We start from the raw sequence: 14,598 nt of genomic DNA on the forward strand, positions 1-14,598 counted from the left end.
GTCTGCGGCACCGATTGCGCAGGCCAGCCCTCGGTGTGGTCATCGGCAGAAGGTCGTTCTGTCTATCATTCTGCGGTCGTCGGCAGAATGATAGGCGGCAATAGCACTGAGATGAACTCTAACTGATGTTGTCGTCAATCCAGTTTGATATAAACTGTGAAGGTAGTCCAGAAGGGCCTCTGGCAAACAGTTCAATGGTTCTATTCCTTTAGATGTGCACCAAGAGGAATACACCTTTTCCACTTGAACCCATAAGCCCATGTAGTGGAAGGCTTTCTTGAGTTCAAGAGGACTGCTTGCGCCTCTAACGAAATTCCTTGTTCCGTCAGGAGGATCTGCTCAGCCACCATTCTGTCAAGTGGAGGGATGCGTGCATCAGGTGTTGAAGAGTGCCGCCTTCCTGCGTTCGGAGATCTGGAAGATCTGGCAATCGGATTGGTTGTGCTATGGAGAGATCCAGGAGATAAGTGTATCACAGCTGTTGGGGCCAAGCTGGGGCTACTAAGATCAGTTGTGCTGCATCCTGGATACATTTTTGTATTGTCCTGGTTATCAGCGGAATCGGAGGGAATGCGTACATTAATTCCTTCGTCCACGGGAGTAGGAATGCAAACTGTGCCACTCTGTGTTGAGTGGGCCAAACCGAGCAGAATCGAGGAACCTTCACATTAGCTTCTGTGGCGAAGAGATCTATGGATGGGAGTCCCCACTGAGCAAAGATATCGAGAGTCACTTGCAGGTCAATACAGTAAAGTGCGGCCGCTGTTACCCCGCTCCTAACCCGCTTTCTACTCACTTTCCGGCCGCGTTAGCCCTTCCTGCGATACACAATCCCCTTTAACTGATTCTTACCGCCTCTTTAAATCACCGGGTAACCCCTTCCGCCCGCGGCATGTATATTAGATGTAAACGATCAAATTAGCTATTCCCTCCCATACAGTAACGCGCGCCCCAACTATCGCTTTTTTACCCTGCTGTTTTGCCGCGCGTTTAACCTAACTTACCACCTACCCTTACCCTTGCGTTAGAGGCAGGGGTAAGGGTAGGCGGCAAACTTTCCCCCAGTCCCCGCTCACCTGCCCTGGCCGCGTCAATGGGTGCTGGTCTCTGGGGCAGCCCCAGTCCTCTCCCCCCTCCTCCCGAAGCAACGAAAGCGGAAAAAATCTAAAAAAAAAAAAGTAGCAACGAAGTGGACGGTTCTCATACGCTCGGGATTGCCAGTCCTCTCTCTCCCCTCCTCCCGAAGCAAGGCTCATAAAGCAGCCTTGCTTCGGGAGGAGGGGAGAGAGGACTGGCAGTGTAAAGCAACGACTTACTTTTCGCAGCCCTCCTCCGGAGACTGACATCGGCAGAGACGGACCGCGGCTCCCCTGCCTCCCGGAGGCGAAGATGGATGCCTGCACGGGCGAAAGCAGCGCCTGTGCATGCAATTGGGCCACTCAAGGCATGACATCACGACTCCTCGGAGTCTGTGACTGAATCGTAGGCAGGCTAATCTGACTGCCCGGGCTTCCAGCTGGTTGATGTTCCATCCCGACTCTTCCTTGTTCCATTGCCCCTGGGCTATCAGTTCCTGACAGTGGGCTCCCCACCCTCGTAAGCTCGGATCCGTGGTGAGCAAGACCCAGGTCGGTGGGGATAGTCTTACTACCTTGCTCACATGGTCTTCTTGTAGCCACCATAGGAGCCTGATCTGTACCTCCGCCGGCAACTGGAGATGGACATTTGGTTCCATCGTGACAGTAGGGAACGTTGTAGTGGTCGCATGTGGGCCCTTGCCCATGGTATGACTTCTAGGGTTGATGCTGTGAGTCTGAGGACTTGGAGGTAGTCTCATACCGTGGGGCGAACGCCGTTCAACAGTTTTCTCAACAGGTCCATTAATTTCCTTCTCCTTGTCGGGAAGGACGACCTTGTCCTGTTGGGTGTCGAACTGGACTCCTAGGTTTTCTAGAGATTGGGAGGACTGCAGACAGCTCTTGGTTGTGTTGATGACCCACCCAAGGTTTTGCAGTAGGTTCTTGACTCTGAATCAGCCAATCATCGAGGTACGGTGTATGAGGATTCCTTCCTTCCTCAGTGTCGCTGCCACTACCACCATGATTTTGGTGAACGTCCGAGGGGCAGTGGCTAGTCCGAAGGGTAGCGCTCAGAACTGGTAGTGGTGGCCATGACTGCAAAGCATAGAAAGACTGGTGGTCGTGATGAACCGGGATGAACAGATAGGCTTCTGACAGTTCCAGGGAGGTCAGAAATTCTCCCGGCTGTACTGCCCTTATGACCGAACGTAGTGTTTCCATGCGGAAGTGTGGTACCCTCAGGTAGCGGTTGACAGACTTGAGGTCCAGGATGGGCCAGAACGTTCCCTCTTTCTTGGGGACGATAAAATAGAAGGAGAGGGAGATCACGTGATGCAGTAAGGTAACCAGACGTGGGATTTCCCTTCTCGGCCTTCCTATCCCCATCCTAGCCCATCCGAGACATCCTACCTTGATTTAACTTGGATGACTTAAAGTATTATTATTGTGAGACCTCCTAGCTATAAAAAATTTTGGAATATGACGTCCCGAGCCGCAAAACAAGCAAAGGACAAGGAGAAGACTCGAACACATGACCAGGCCCTGGATGAGGAACCCGCAGTCCAGGAGGCCTCACCACCAGTGGCGCTTGCAGAGATTAAATCAGCGGTCCGGGAGGCCTTAGGGCCTGAACTGTTAGCCATCTCCACTCAGCTTACAGAACTGACCACCTCCATTACGGGGTTTGAGTCCCGTTTTACCACGCTTGAACAGCGAATGTCTGATATCCAGGATGGCCAAGCTGACACCCGACAAGAACTGGATGCACTGAAAGCTAAGGTGGACAAACAGGCGGACCGTTTAGAAGAGTTGGAAAATTGGTCCTGAAGATCAAACTTACGGTTTGTGGGCCTGCCGGAGAGTGAGGCTGAGAGGGACCTGGCAGCGTTTTTGGAGGAATGGCTGCCCCAGGTGCTGGAGATCTCCCGGGCTCATGGGCCGTTGAGGATTGAAAGGGCCCATCGTTTAGGCCCCAAACGAGCTGAAGGGGAGCGACCACAAGTGACCATCGCAAAAAGTTTAAATTTCCAACACAAGTCGGCAATTTTGAGGGCTGCGCGCACTGGACCAGGCGTGACATATGAAAACCAAAAAGTGTTGGTCTTCCAGGACTTTTCGACCGGGCTCAGTCAACAGCACCGGGCAATGGCGCCATTTTGTAATCGTCTCTACACGCTGAAGATCCGGGCGACTCTGCTCTACCTGGCGCACATTCGGGTTCCTACCTCGAATAGTACACGCTGGCTCAATAACCCCGAGGAAGCCCGGCTATATTTGGCCTCCATCGATCATTCTTCGCCGGAGGTGGCGGGAGTTTCAGGTCCGTGACCAGCGCCGAGGCCCATAATGGATGCAGCGGACTGGTAAGATCATCTGCCGCTTGAGTCTGGAAACTAGCATGGTGGCGATCATATACCTTGCTCTGTAGAGCTTGTCTTTTCGGCTGAGCTTCTCCGGTTTTTGAGCCTGTTGTTTGTTGGGCTTATCGCGGCGCTCCGAGGGGTGGGCGAGGAAGCTGGACATGGCTGCTCCACGTGGCTTCATAGAGCGCTCCAAGCAGAGACCGTATCCCTTTTGCTTTTTTTTTCTGTTCTCTTGCGGCGTTTTGCTGTTCATGACTCTCAGCGTGATTCAGTGTTCAGCGCCAACAGTCTAACTTTGGATCTTTGGATGTTTATTTTTCCCTGTGGATCTATCATAATGTTGTTCTTGAGGGCTACTTGCTGGCTAGAATGCTGGGTTTTGACTTTTTGCTACTACAATGTTATTCATAGGCTCTGGACTAACTTGGGTACACTTGAGACCCTACAGTGAGGATCCACGATATCGCTGGAAGGTGGTCAAGCCTTATTTGTTTATTTTATTATTGATCATCAAGTTGTGTCATAATTATTGCTTTTTTACATAATGGATGCTGGGTGGGTGGGGGTGGGGAGGGGGGGTTGTAGGCATTGAAGTGATCTCCACTACCTTAAGGGGATGTGTTGTTGGATCTGTTGGGGGGGGGAGGGGGGGAGAGAGATATATTGGTGAATTTAGAGGGCTCTTATACTGTGATGGGGGACTCTATCTCAGTATTTCTTTCTCTAATGTGACCTGGGATCAGGCAAAGGCACATGCCGGGATCTCAGCTGGGAAGATCTCTGTATCTCAAGGTAACTCATTTTTTCATCTCTTTTCCCACTGTAATTGACACTGGCTAGACAAGCAGTCCGCTTGATTTCCTGGAGCATATGTGGTATTAACTTTCCTATTAAGAGGATGAAAATTCTCACCCTTTTAAAGAAAAAGTCGGCTGATATAGTATTCCTTTAAGAAACATCTCACAGATTTAGAACACCAAAAATTATGCCGGGATTGGGTGGGATCTGTGCGCTTTGCTTCTGCCACCACTAAATTCGCTGGTGTCGCTATCCTGATACATAAAACGGTTGCCTCTTTCTATTACACATGAGATCAAGGATCCACTGGGAAGATATATTATATTGATTGTGGAGTGTTTTCAGCGTACACTGGTGCTGTGCAATTTATATGCCCCTAACAACCCAGGCCTGGCATTTTTTCAAACTATACATGACCACTTAGTGCCTTTTTTACATCATGGTCTGGTAGTGGGCGGGGACTTCAACACTATTAACGATCCTCAGTTGGATAAAGGTGGGGGACAAGAGTCAAAGCAGGGGACACTGGGGTAAGCCTTTCTCCTTGTTTGAACAAGAATTGAATCTATTGGATGCGTGGCGCATCTTACATCCCACAGCTACTGATTTTACGCATCTCTCACATGCACATGCCACCTATTCCCGAATAGACTACATCTTGCTTAGCACTGGCCTGTTCTCCCAACTTCAGGATGTGGGCATAGATGACATCATACTTTGGGGGAATTGACCTGGTCGCCGGGGCCCCCTACTGTGTTACATTGGAAATATCCATATTACTTAACTGAGGATAAGGATTTCAGAGCGCACATACAGACCAAATGGAAGGAGTATGCCTCTCATAATGCGCAACACGCAGAGGACCTGGTGCTTTACTGGTATGCTTCCAAAGCGGTTATGCGGGGGGAGATCATTTCTTATGTAGCGCATAGGAAGAGAATGTTAGACAAACGAATCCTTACTTTTAAGTTCTCAACTCCGGGGTGCTAAACAGGCATTGATTGCTGACAATTCCCCGGACCCAGTATTTTGCAGTGCAAGCTGCCCTTAATACTTTACTACACCAGCGGGCAAAGAAAAGTATGCTGTATTATCAGCAAACTCTTCCAAATGGGGAATAAGCCAGGTAAACTTATGGCTAATTTGATTAGAGCTTGACGTGCGTCTAGTTCTGTGGCGGCATTGAGGACCGCCACGGGACAATTGGTAACGGATACTCCCACTGTGCTCAAGGTTTTTAGGAACTATTATGCTACCTTATACACTGCTGGACCCCAGGAGGTAGATAGATGCCAACAATTTTGTGATGGGTTGGAGCTGCCCCAAATTACACCTGATCAGCGAGAGCAGCTAAACAATCCGATTTCAGAGGGGGAGACACGGCGAGTTATTTGGCAGGCAAAATGCTTCAAAGCACCAGGGCCTGATGGCTTTACAGCTGAATACTATAAGGCCTAATGGATGCTTTGACTGGTCCCCTTACTAATACTTTTAACGCCTTGGTTGAACAGGGTAACTTCCCGAGACACAGCAATGAAGCCTCTGTTACGTTGATCCCTAAACCGGGGAAGGACCCGCAATCACCTGCGGCATACCGACCCATATCATTATTAAACGTTGATCAGAAATTATTGGCGAAAATTTTAGCCGATCGATTGGCTTTGATTCTACCGTCTTTAATCAAACCAGGTCAAGTGGGGTTTGTGCAGAAACGCTATGCCCTTACCAATATCTGACGTATACTGACTGCGATGGCGTTGAGTACGCAGTTCCAAGAGCCCTTTTTGGCCATAAGTTTGATGCCGAGAAGGCATTTGATAGGGTGGAGTGGGGTTACTTATTTCACATTTTAGATGAAATGAACATCTCAGGTTGGTTTCAAGAGGCAGTTCATCTCCTTTATCGGGGCCCAGTGGCTAGGATAGTGGTGAATCAATCTTATTCTGATACCTTTCCCATTCATAGGGGAACTAGGCAGGGTTGCCCTTTATCTCCTATGCTGTTTTTGCTACAACTGGAGCCACTTCTATTGGCAATTCAAGGAGCTCGGCAAATAAAGGGGGTTAGATTTCAAAACCAGACCTTCAAGTATGCAGCCTTTGCCGATGACCTTCTGGTTTGTTTTTTTAAACGAATCCCAAACCATCCTTGTCACATCTATTGGCCCTCTTTAGCAAATTTGGATCCTTTTCAGGTTTCCGCTTAAATCCCGATAAATCTGAAGCGTTGGCATATCCCGATTTGTTGCGAGATAGCTGGGAGGGAGCACAGGGGAGCTTACGATACTTGGGGATTTACATGTGCTTCCCCTTATCACTTTCACCGTGGAACAATTGTCCCGTTGGAGATCTCTACAGTTATCCTTGGGGGGTCGGATTCATCTTTTTAAGATGATCATTCTGCCCAAATGGCTCTATGTTTTTCAGAATTTGGTGTTTACTTTAAAGCTTAAAGATATTAAACGAGTAGAAAGTAGCATGCAGAGTTTTTTTTGGCATGGGAAAAAAATCTAGAATTGCTCTATATCAATTACAGGGTAAGTGAGGAGCGGGGGGTCTTAATGTCCCTAACCTACGTTTATATAATTGGGCGAGTAACTTGCGGGTGATATGGGAGTGGTTGCTAGGGGAGGGGTTTTATACGCATCTAGAGGCAGATCATACGACTCTAAGCAACCGTGACTTGCGGTTTGTTTTACAGACCACTCGAGATAAACTGAACCTGCCCAAACAGTTGGCGGGTTTGATTTCTCCGATTAGACGGGTCTGGGTTCGTTTGTTAAACTTATTGCGGCTTCCTCAGGGATGCACGTATTTTTTGCCTCTACAGGGTAACCCTGATTTTTCTCCCGGTTCCACCTCGGTGGTTTTTCAGAGATGGGCAGCTCTGGGGATTACGCAGCTGGGTCATGTTTTGGATGATACGGGACATTTGCTTACCTATCAACAAATGTCTGACATATATGGGGGGCAACATCTATCTGTATTTTCATACTTGCAGCTTTCCCATTATGTAAAATCCCTACCGACAGGCAGTTTAGAGCCCGGGTTCCGGGTGATTGCGGATTGCTTCCTGCTAGAACAGACACAGGTGCCCTCACTTTCACACTATCATAATAAGTTGTGGAGCTTAGTTTCCCAGTCTCCCTGTTCAGTCCTAGCGGAGCGCTGGAACAAAGAGGGGTTGTTTAATGTTACAGTCTCACAAGTGGGAGCCTGTTTTAGGCGCATTGCGAAAATCTCCTCTACCTCTTACTATCGAGAAATGTAATTTAAATTTCTCTGGCATACATATGTGTCTACACAAGTGGCGTTTCGCTCAGCCTTGATACCAGCTGACAAGTGTGGGAAATGTAATCGTGAAAGTGGCACTTTATCTCATTTGTTTTGGGGCTGTTCTGTAATTCAACATTTTTGGAGACGCATTATATCCTACTTAGCTGGGTTACTGGGTATCCCCATACAAGCATCTCCTTTACTGATACTTTTTGAATGTATCCCTTTATTGCGCATTCGTGAAGCCGGTAATCGTATGTTATTTATGAAATCTTGTTTTGTTGGGAAAAAGTTGATACTTTTACAGTGGAAAGCAGCGGTGGCGCCCTCTTTCTGGGCCTGAAGGAATCATTGGCAATGCTTGATGCAGATGGAGTGGCTGACGGCCCGCACATCTCTACGACATCGTCGCTAATTTCTACAGATATGGGATCCATACCTTCAGGCATTGCCACACAGAATGCAAATTTTGATACTAAATGACTGACATATTCTACTGTTTGGTCTGGACTAAGGATCGTGGGGCTGCTGAACTCCGCATCACAGTATGTTTTGGTTCTACCTTGCCTGTATTGGGTGGGGGGAGGAGGGTAAGGGGGGAGGAGATACTTAGTGGTATTCTGAAATATAAGTGGTTTGCATTCTGTATTTTCCTTGTCGCTTGTTGGACACTGAAGAAAGCCTGTGTTCAACATGTTGCATGTTTCTTCTTGACGTGTGCAAAATGCAATAAAAAATTGATTTAACAAAAAAAAATAGAAGGAATAGTGCCCAGTATTTTGTTGGTGTTACAGCCTCTAGGGAGAGCAATTTTGTCAGTGTGGTTTCCACTGCCATCCTCTTGGAGGGGGAGTCGCAAGGGGATTTCACAAATTTGTCTGGAGGGATGCTGTGGAAGTCCAGATAGTATCCCTCTCGAATGATGTTTAGGACCCACTTGTCCGACGTTATCTCAACCCATCTTTGGTAGAATAGGGCAAGCCTGCCCCCTATGGCTTCTTCCTGTGGATGGGTCTGTTGATTCTCATTGTGGGGTGTGGCTGGGGCCTGGACCTGAGCCGGCTCCCCTTTTGTTGTGCTTGTTCCGAAAGGACTGGCCCCTACCTGTGGGGCGAGGTGCTTGGTATGTATTCTTGTACGGTCTAAAATGCTGTGATCCTCTGCCCTTGGATGTTCGGGGAGAGGGACGATGACTTCTTTTGTTCTTGTCCTCTGGTAGCCAAAGTACTGGGGATTCGCTCCATTTGTCGGCTAACTTCTCCAGTTCGCTTCCGAACAGGAGGGCTCCTTTTAAAGGGCATTCTCGTGAGTTTCGTCTTGAAGGTCACGTCGGCTGACCAGCTTCGGAGCCAGAGTTGCCTTCTGGCTGCCACAATGGATGAAACGCCCCTGGCTGAGGTGCGCACCACATCAGATGTTGCATCTGTGAGGAAGGATATCGCTGGTTCTAATGTTTTGAAAGGGCTTGGTAGCGTTCCTGGCAAGTGATAAGCAGGCACATGACATCACGCCACAGCAGGCAACGATCTGTAGTGACATAGCTGCTGCAAATGACTGTTTAAGGATGGATTCCTGTCGTCTGTCCTGGGCATCTTTGAGTACCGCTCCTCCTTTGACTGGAATGGTACTGCGCTTTGTGACAGCACAGACCATGGCGTCCACTTTGGGAAACACCAGGAGTTCTTGGGCTGAGGGATCCAGTGGGTATAGGGCTTCTAGGGCCCATCCTCCTTTGAAATTGGCCTCTGGAACATTCCATTCCAGGTCGATCAGTTGTTGTATGGCTTGTAGCAACGGGAAATGGCGTGAGGCCTGAAGGAGCCTGACTAGAAGAGGGTTTCGTTTTTGTTCCGCTGTGGTGCTTGTGCCTGGGATGGCCAGTTCCTTCAGGCTCAGAGACACAAGGTCTGGTAACTTGTCTCTGGAGAAGAAACGCATCATGGTATGGTATGGTTCCATTCCTGGAGAGATTTCTGCTTCCTCCAGGGAGTCTGGTTCTTCCTCCGAGGTGTCTGTGTCCCCTAAGAGGAGGCTTTGGTCCGGAGGGGGCACGTCTCGGGGAGGTCGAGAGGGGCCTGGAAGGTTGTGGTCTTCTGGTGGAGGCTGTGGCTGTGTCATCGATTGTGCCTGGACAAAGGTTTGCAGCTCTTTGAAGGATTCTACCCAGGAAAAGGTTCCTGGGTCCATATTGAAGCTAGCGGCATTCCCCGAAGGGCCCAACTGAAAAGGGGCTGAGCAGGGGAAAGAGAGGTCCAATGTACTATCGCTGGTGGAGCCGGATTCCTCTACTGGCCAAGGGGGGGGGGGGGCCTTGTCCTGGTTCCCCAGGGCCGCCTCGCACTGTAGGCACAGGGCAGAGTCCTCCTCGTGTTGCGCAGCTCTTAGGTGGCAGGCTGGGCAGAGGACTTGTGCCTTGGCTTTCTTGGCTGGTGGTGCCATGGTTTGGGCGCGTAGGGTCGTTCAAGACTGGTCTGTGCGTTTATATGCGCACACCGGGTGGCTTAGATATGCACTCTGGGGGCAGCGAAGATGTGCGTGCAAACTGCAAAGATATGGTGCAGGCTGCTATGTGCGCTTACGGAGATGAACTCGCTGCTGTACGCACAGGCTTAACTTGTGCACCCGGCGCCGTTGGGCGTTTCGCTGTGTGCACAAGTAGGTTATGCGCCCGGCTTGCCACTGTGCGCACGGCTCAGTTATGCGGACAGTACAGTGATCGAGGGGGGAAATGGCGCCGACGACCATGCAGGCAAGATGGCGAACCCCCCCCCCCCCCCCCGGAGGGTCTCCACATGGGAGGACCCTTGTTCCGCATTGGGGTCTAGCCTGTATGGAGCTGATCAACCCGATAGGACAGACGCCGGCTGGCGATCTTTGCGGCTATCTGAACCTCTGAGACCAGAGACTTTAAGAAAGTTTTCTACCTTACCTTGTATCAGCATTTCCCGGTCTCGCGCCGGGCGGTCTCCGGCTGTGAGGGGAGAGGGAAAAGTACCTTCACTACCGCGCTCGGTATTGCACCTGCTGCCTCTCAGCCACTCCCGTTCCTGGGGGCTAAGTCCACACCGGGAACCAGCTACCGGATCGAGGCTTACCTCTGAGGGATCTCAGAAAATTACCTCAGGAATTCTCGACTGGGGGAGGGACCCTTAGGTATCACCGCAGGAGAGCGGGGTTTGTCTGTAGAGGTAAGATTATTTCTTCTTTGTTTTGGATTTTCTAACGCTGTGCAAGCATGTATATAGTCCCGAACTGCTAAAGAGACAGAGAAATACTGAAGAGCAGAGCTTCCTGCACAGGTATATGTAGTGCTGATGTCAGATTGAAATTTGACTCAGTCTCCAACTGCTATCAGGAGCACACTATACCCATTGGTCCTGAGTCCATCTGCTACATGCTAGGAAAGAATCTATTTCTACTTTGCATTTGTTTTTTTTTGCATTTGAGGGCCCTTGGAAAAGGAAGTCATAGCCATAACACCAGTCCCCTGTTTCCTGAAGTAGCTCAAGGGTAGATTGTGCCACAGTTCTTTGGCACATCTGAATACATTTAGATCATTTTGCATATTAAATGATGTAATTTCATTTTTCATAAAAATATAAAGTAATTTTGCAACGTTGCATGTCTATTTTCTTTTGGGGGGTTACAGGTGGACATTTTTGGGTATCTGTATTGGCAAGAGCATTTCTGAGATGTGGGTGAGAGGAAATTTTGGGGATAAATTAAGAAAAGGGAAAGGGTGGATGCAGGCAGACAAACTGGGATAGGGAGGAAGGTAAACCCTCCCTTTACATGCATCTAATCCCTTGAAAACTGCCTTTTTAATTATTTCACACCAGCCAGTGCCGTTACTTTCAGCATGTGCACACAAATATTTATAGGTAGTAATAGAATTGCCATATAAACATGAGAAGAAATAAGACATTTAAGCACCTACCCTGGAGGAAGTGGTCCTTGACTTACGGCACCAATCTGTGATGCTGCAGGATTTACTGGTGTAATTTGCCTGGAGATGGGAGGTGCAGTTAACTCTCCAGCAGCTTCTTCCTCGGGGCTCCTTTCGGAGGGTGCATTTGTACTTGTGCCTGGCAAAGTAACTGTGTTAGGTCCATCAGCCTCTGACCCAGCAACAGAAGGATCACTAGAAGAACCTGGTACAGGAAACCAGAGATTCTTATCCAACACTCTCCTACTTTTTTCAGTACTCCACACAACTGAAAAGGCTAATTTACTTAGAAATGCTATCAATTTTTTAATTTAAAAAATTAACCAGAAGAATTGGAATCCTGAAAAGCCATAAATTATGACCACAGCACCTATTTTGCAAGAGGTTGCCTAGAATCTCAAAAAAAAGGTGTGTATGGCGGTGGGGGTCGAGGGAGCGCAAAACAAAACTTGAAACCTAAAAATAAACAGAGCTTCCCCGTTTTGTGTGTGTATTAGAACCACCAGTGAGACCATGTTTTATAACAAGTTAAGAAACAGATGTATTTTACCATCTGTCCAAAACAAAAAATAAAAACCATGAAAAGCACAAATATTATATCAAATAAGCTGGCTGAGGTAGTATGTCCTTCCATCCTCAAATGACAGCTTTTCAAAGTTCTCATAGCTTCTCTCCATACTTTTCTAATAGGTTAGCACCAATGAGGCCATACGATTTTAAGAATAAATTTAAGAATATACTCCAAGGTTGCTTTTTCCAACTTCCCATCAAAGGAAATTTTAAAAATTAGGTTTTAAATTGATTAATTTTGTTAAAATGTAAATAAATGTTTTGTTAATTTTTTAAACTATGAGGCTGATTATATTTATTCTGATGCAAACTTGCCACACATGGCATTATTCACTGAAAATGGAATAATCAATCATCGCCATTTGAGAAGTATGCAGAGAATCCAACATTTTCCTCTAACCAGATGAATGAATGGCAAAGATGCACAATATGAAACTTACAACAGGATATTTTCAAAAGGCAGCCTGGGGTCCCTGTGTGGTGTTTGGGTGTTTCTGCTGGGGCTGCCTATGTTAACTTTAGGTGGAAGGCATGGCGGGGGGGGGGGGGGGGGGGGGGGAGGAACATGCGTGGAGCGGCAATAACTACCCTAAACAACTTGCTAGGCAGACTGGATGGACCATTTGGGTCGTTAACTGTTGTCATTTATTATTTTACTATGCAGATGTAGCAGCCACTGGGGTGTAGAAGAGCCTCATTGAGCCAACACCATCTTGAATTGGGCATCGTTCCTGTCCCACCAAATACTATCACTTGTCCTGGAGTGAAGGAGGGCCAAAGAGGAACAGATTTGCCCTCTGGGAGCTAGGGGGAAATTACAGCAAGATGGTTCCAATGGGGAGATTGCTGCTCTTCCCTCCAACCACCCCACCCCCAAAGTTGTTCTCTAGCTCCATTTTTGGAGGGTTTTTCTACTAGTAAAGCTCTAGATGCTAATTTTGGGTCCTCTTTGCCTGAAATCAAGAAGCCAAAAGTGAACTTGAAAAATTCATCCAGCATAAAATACATCTAGTATATATTTAATGTGGTTTATTATAAAACTGATATTCTGCTAAAGCTAGAAAAAGGTGGTGAGTGATTTATTCGTTTTAAGCTGTCATATTCATTCCACTAGTTCAGCTTTCACCAAGAAGAGCTATACTTTGATGTCGAAATATTGTCCCAGTGTTTCTGTAATTGATTACTAACTTAACATAAATGCAATGCAGTGTTTATCAATCAATTAGAAACAAGCTGCCAATAAACTTTCTTACATTTTCTATAAATAATTATTCCAGCACCTAACATGCAAGATATTCTGAATACTGTGTACAACAGAAACTTGGGGAGGGCAACATTTAAAGACATTTCCACAGGTAGAATAGTTTTACTCAAGGATATAGGTTTTTTGAGACAGCGACTGCATGCAAGTGCAGATAATGGGATTTTCCATATATATTTTGCCTTTGTCTTTTGGTTTGTGGCCTTTCACTCACTGACTATCTATTCTTTGTTTTATAGATGACTCTGTGGGGTTCATTTATGCTCCCCTTGAGACATCCTTCGGAAAACCCAATCCATGTCAGGGATCATCTTTTGTGCACTGTGGATATATTTATGTTTTGCTTTCTTGCATGTTTTGAAATAATTTTTCAATGTATGTTTAAAATATTTAAGCATTAGGGGACTTGGGTTCACCATGATTGAGAAACAAAACAAAAAAAAGGCATCAAATAAATAAATAAATGTCTTTTTCTTTAGTACAGACAGGTGGATCCAGAACAAGTGGGTTATGCACCTCTACCAGTAGATGGAGGCACAGCAAAGCTGATAACACAATATAAATACCCTTGCAGTGACATCTGCCCCCCAGTATTCTCTGCAAAAGCCAACTGTGGACAGACTAACAAAACTTGATTATTAACAGATAACAGCATTCTGCCAACTGGAAAACACTGAGCTCAGACAAAGAATGTATATAACATTAGTCTAGGGACTGGACTAACTTACCAGTAATCCCTGGAACACGCAGCCACACAGGATAACAATAGCATAACCCGCCAGCAGCCAAGGGCGGGAAGGTGGATCCACCTGTCTATACTAAAGAAGAGAAAATTATCAGGTAAGTAGTAATTTCTCATTTCTTAGTGTTTAATCAGGTGGATCCAGAACAAGTGGTATATACCAAAGCTACTCCTGAACAGGGCGGGAGGCTACCTGCGGTCCAGTCAAAACCACACGTGCGAAGGCTAGGTCCTCCTGGGCCTGCACATCCAGACGATAATACCTGGAAAAGGTATGTAAGGAGGACCACGTTGCAGTTTGGCAAATGCCGATAGGAGACAACAATCTAATCTTCGCTCATGATACTTCCTGAGCCCTAGTGGAATGAGCCCTAACCCAGCTAGGCAACGGCTGACCAGCATCTACATACGCGGCCGTGACTACCTCCTTAATCCAGTGGGCTACTGTTGCCCGCGACCCTGGCTCGCCCTGCTTACTTCCACTGTGGAGAACAGGCAATTCGTCTTCCTGAGAGGTTAAGAAACCTCCAAATACCTCTTAACATCCAAGGGCCGTAATGGGCG

The 14,598-nt window shown here is 47.4% G+C and overlaps 1 protein-coding gene across 6 annotated transcripts in view; it reads right to left on the minus strand.

Moving 5' to 3' along the window:
- The window catches only part of ITCH (itchy E3 ubiquitin protein ligase), a 340,605-nt gene that overhangs the window by 153,666 nt on the left and 172,341 nt on the right, over nucleotides 1–14,598 (minus strand). For all 6 annotated transcript variants that reach the window (XM_029614662.1, XM_029614667.1, XM_029614661.1 and 3 more), the window contains one exon: nucleotides 11,453–11,666. In XM_029614662.1, the coding sequence (XP_029470522.1) occupies nucleotides 11,453–11,666 (214 nt within the window). The remainder of the gene's footprint in view (nucleotides 1–11,452; nucleotides 11,667–14,598) is intronic.

The sequence above is a fragment of the Rhinatrema bivittatum genome, chromosome 8, assembly GCF_901001135.1.
Source record: "Rhinatrema bivittatum chromosome 8, aRhiBiv1.1, whole genome shotgun sequence".
Taxonomy (NCBI): domain Eukaryota; kingdom Metazoa; phylum Chordata; class Amphibia; order Gymnophiona; family Rhinatrematidae; genus Rhinatrema; species Rhinatrema bivittatum.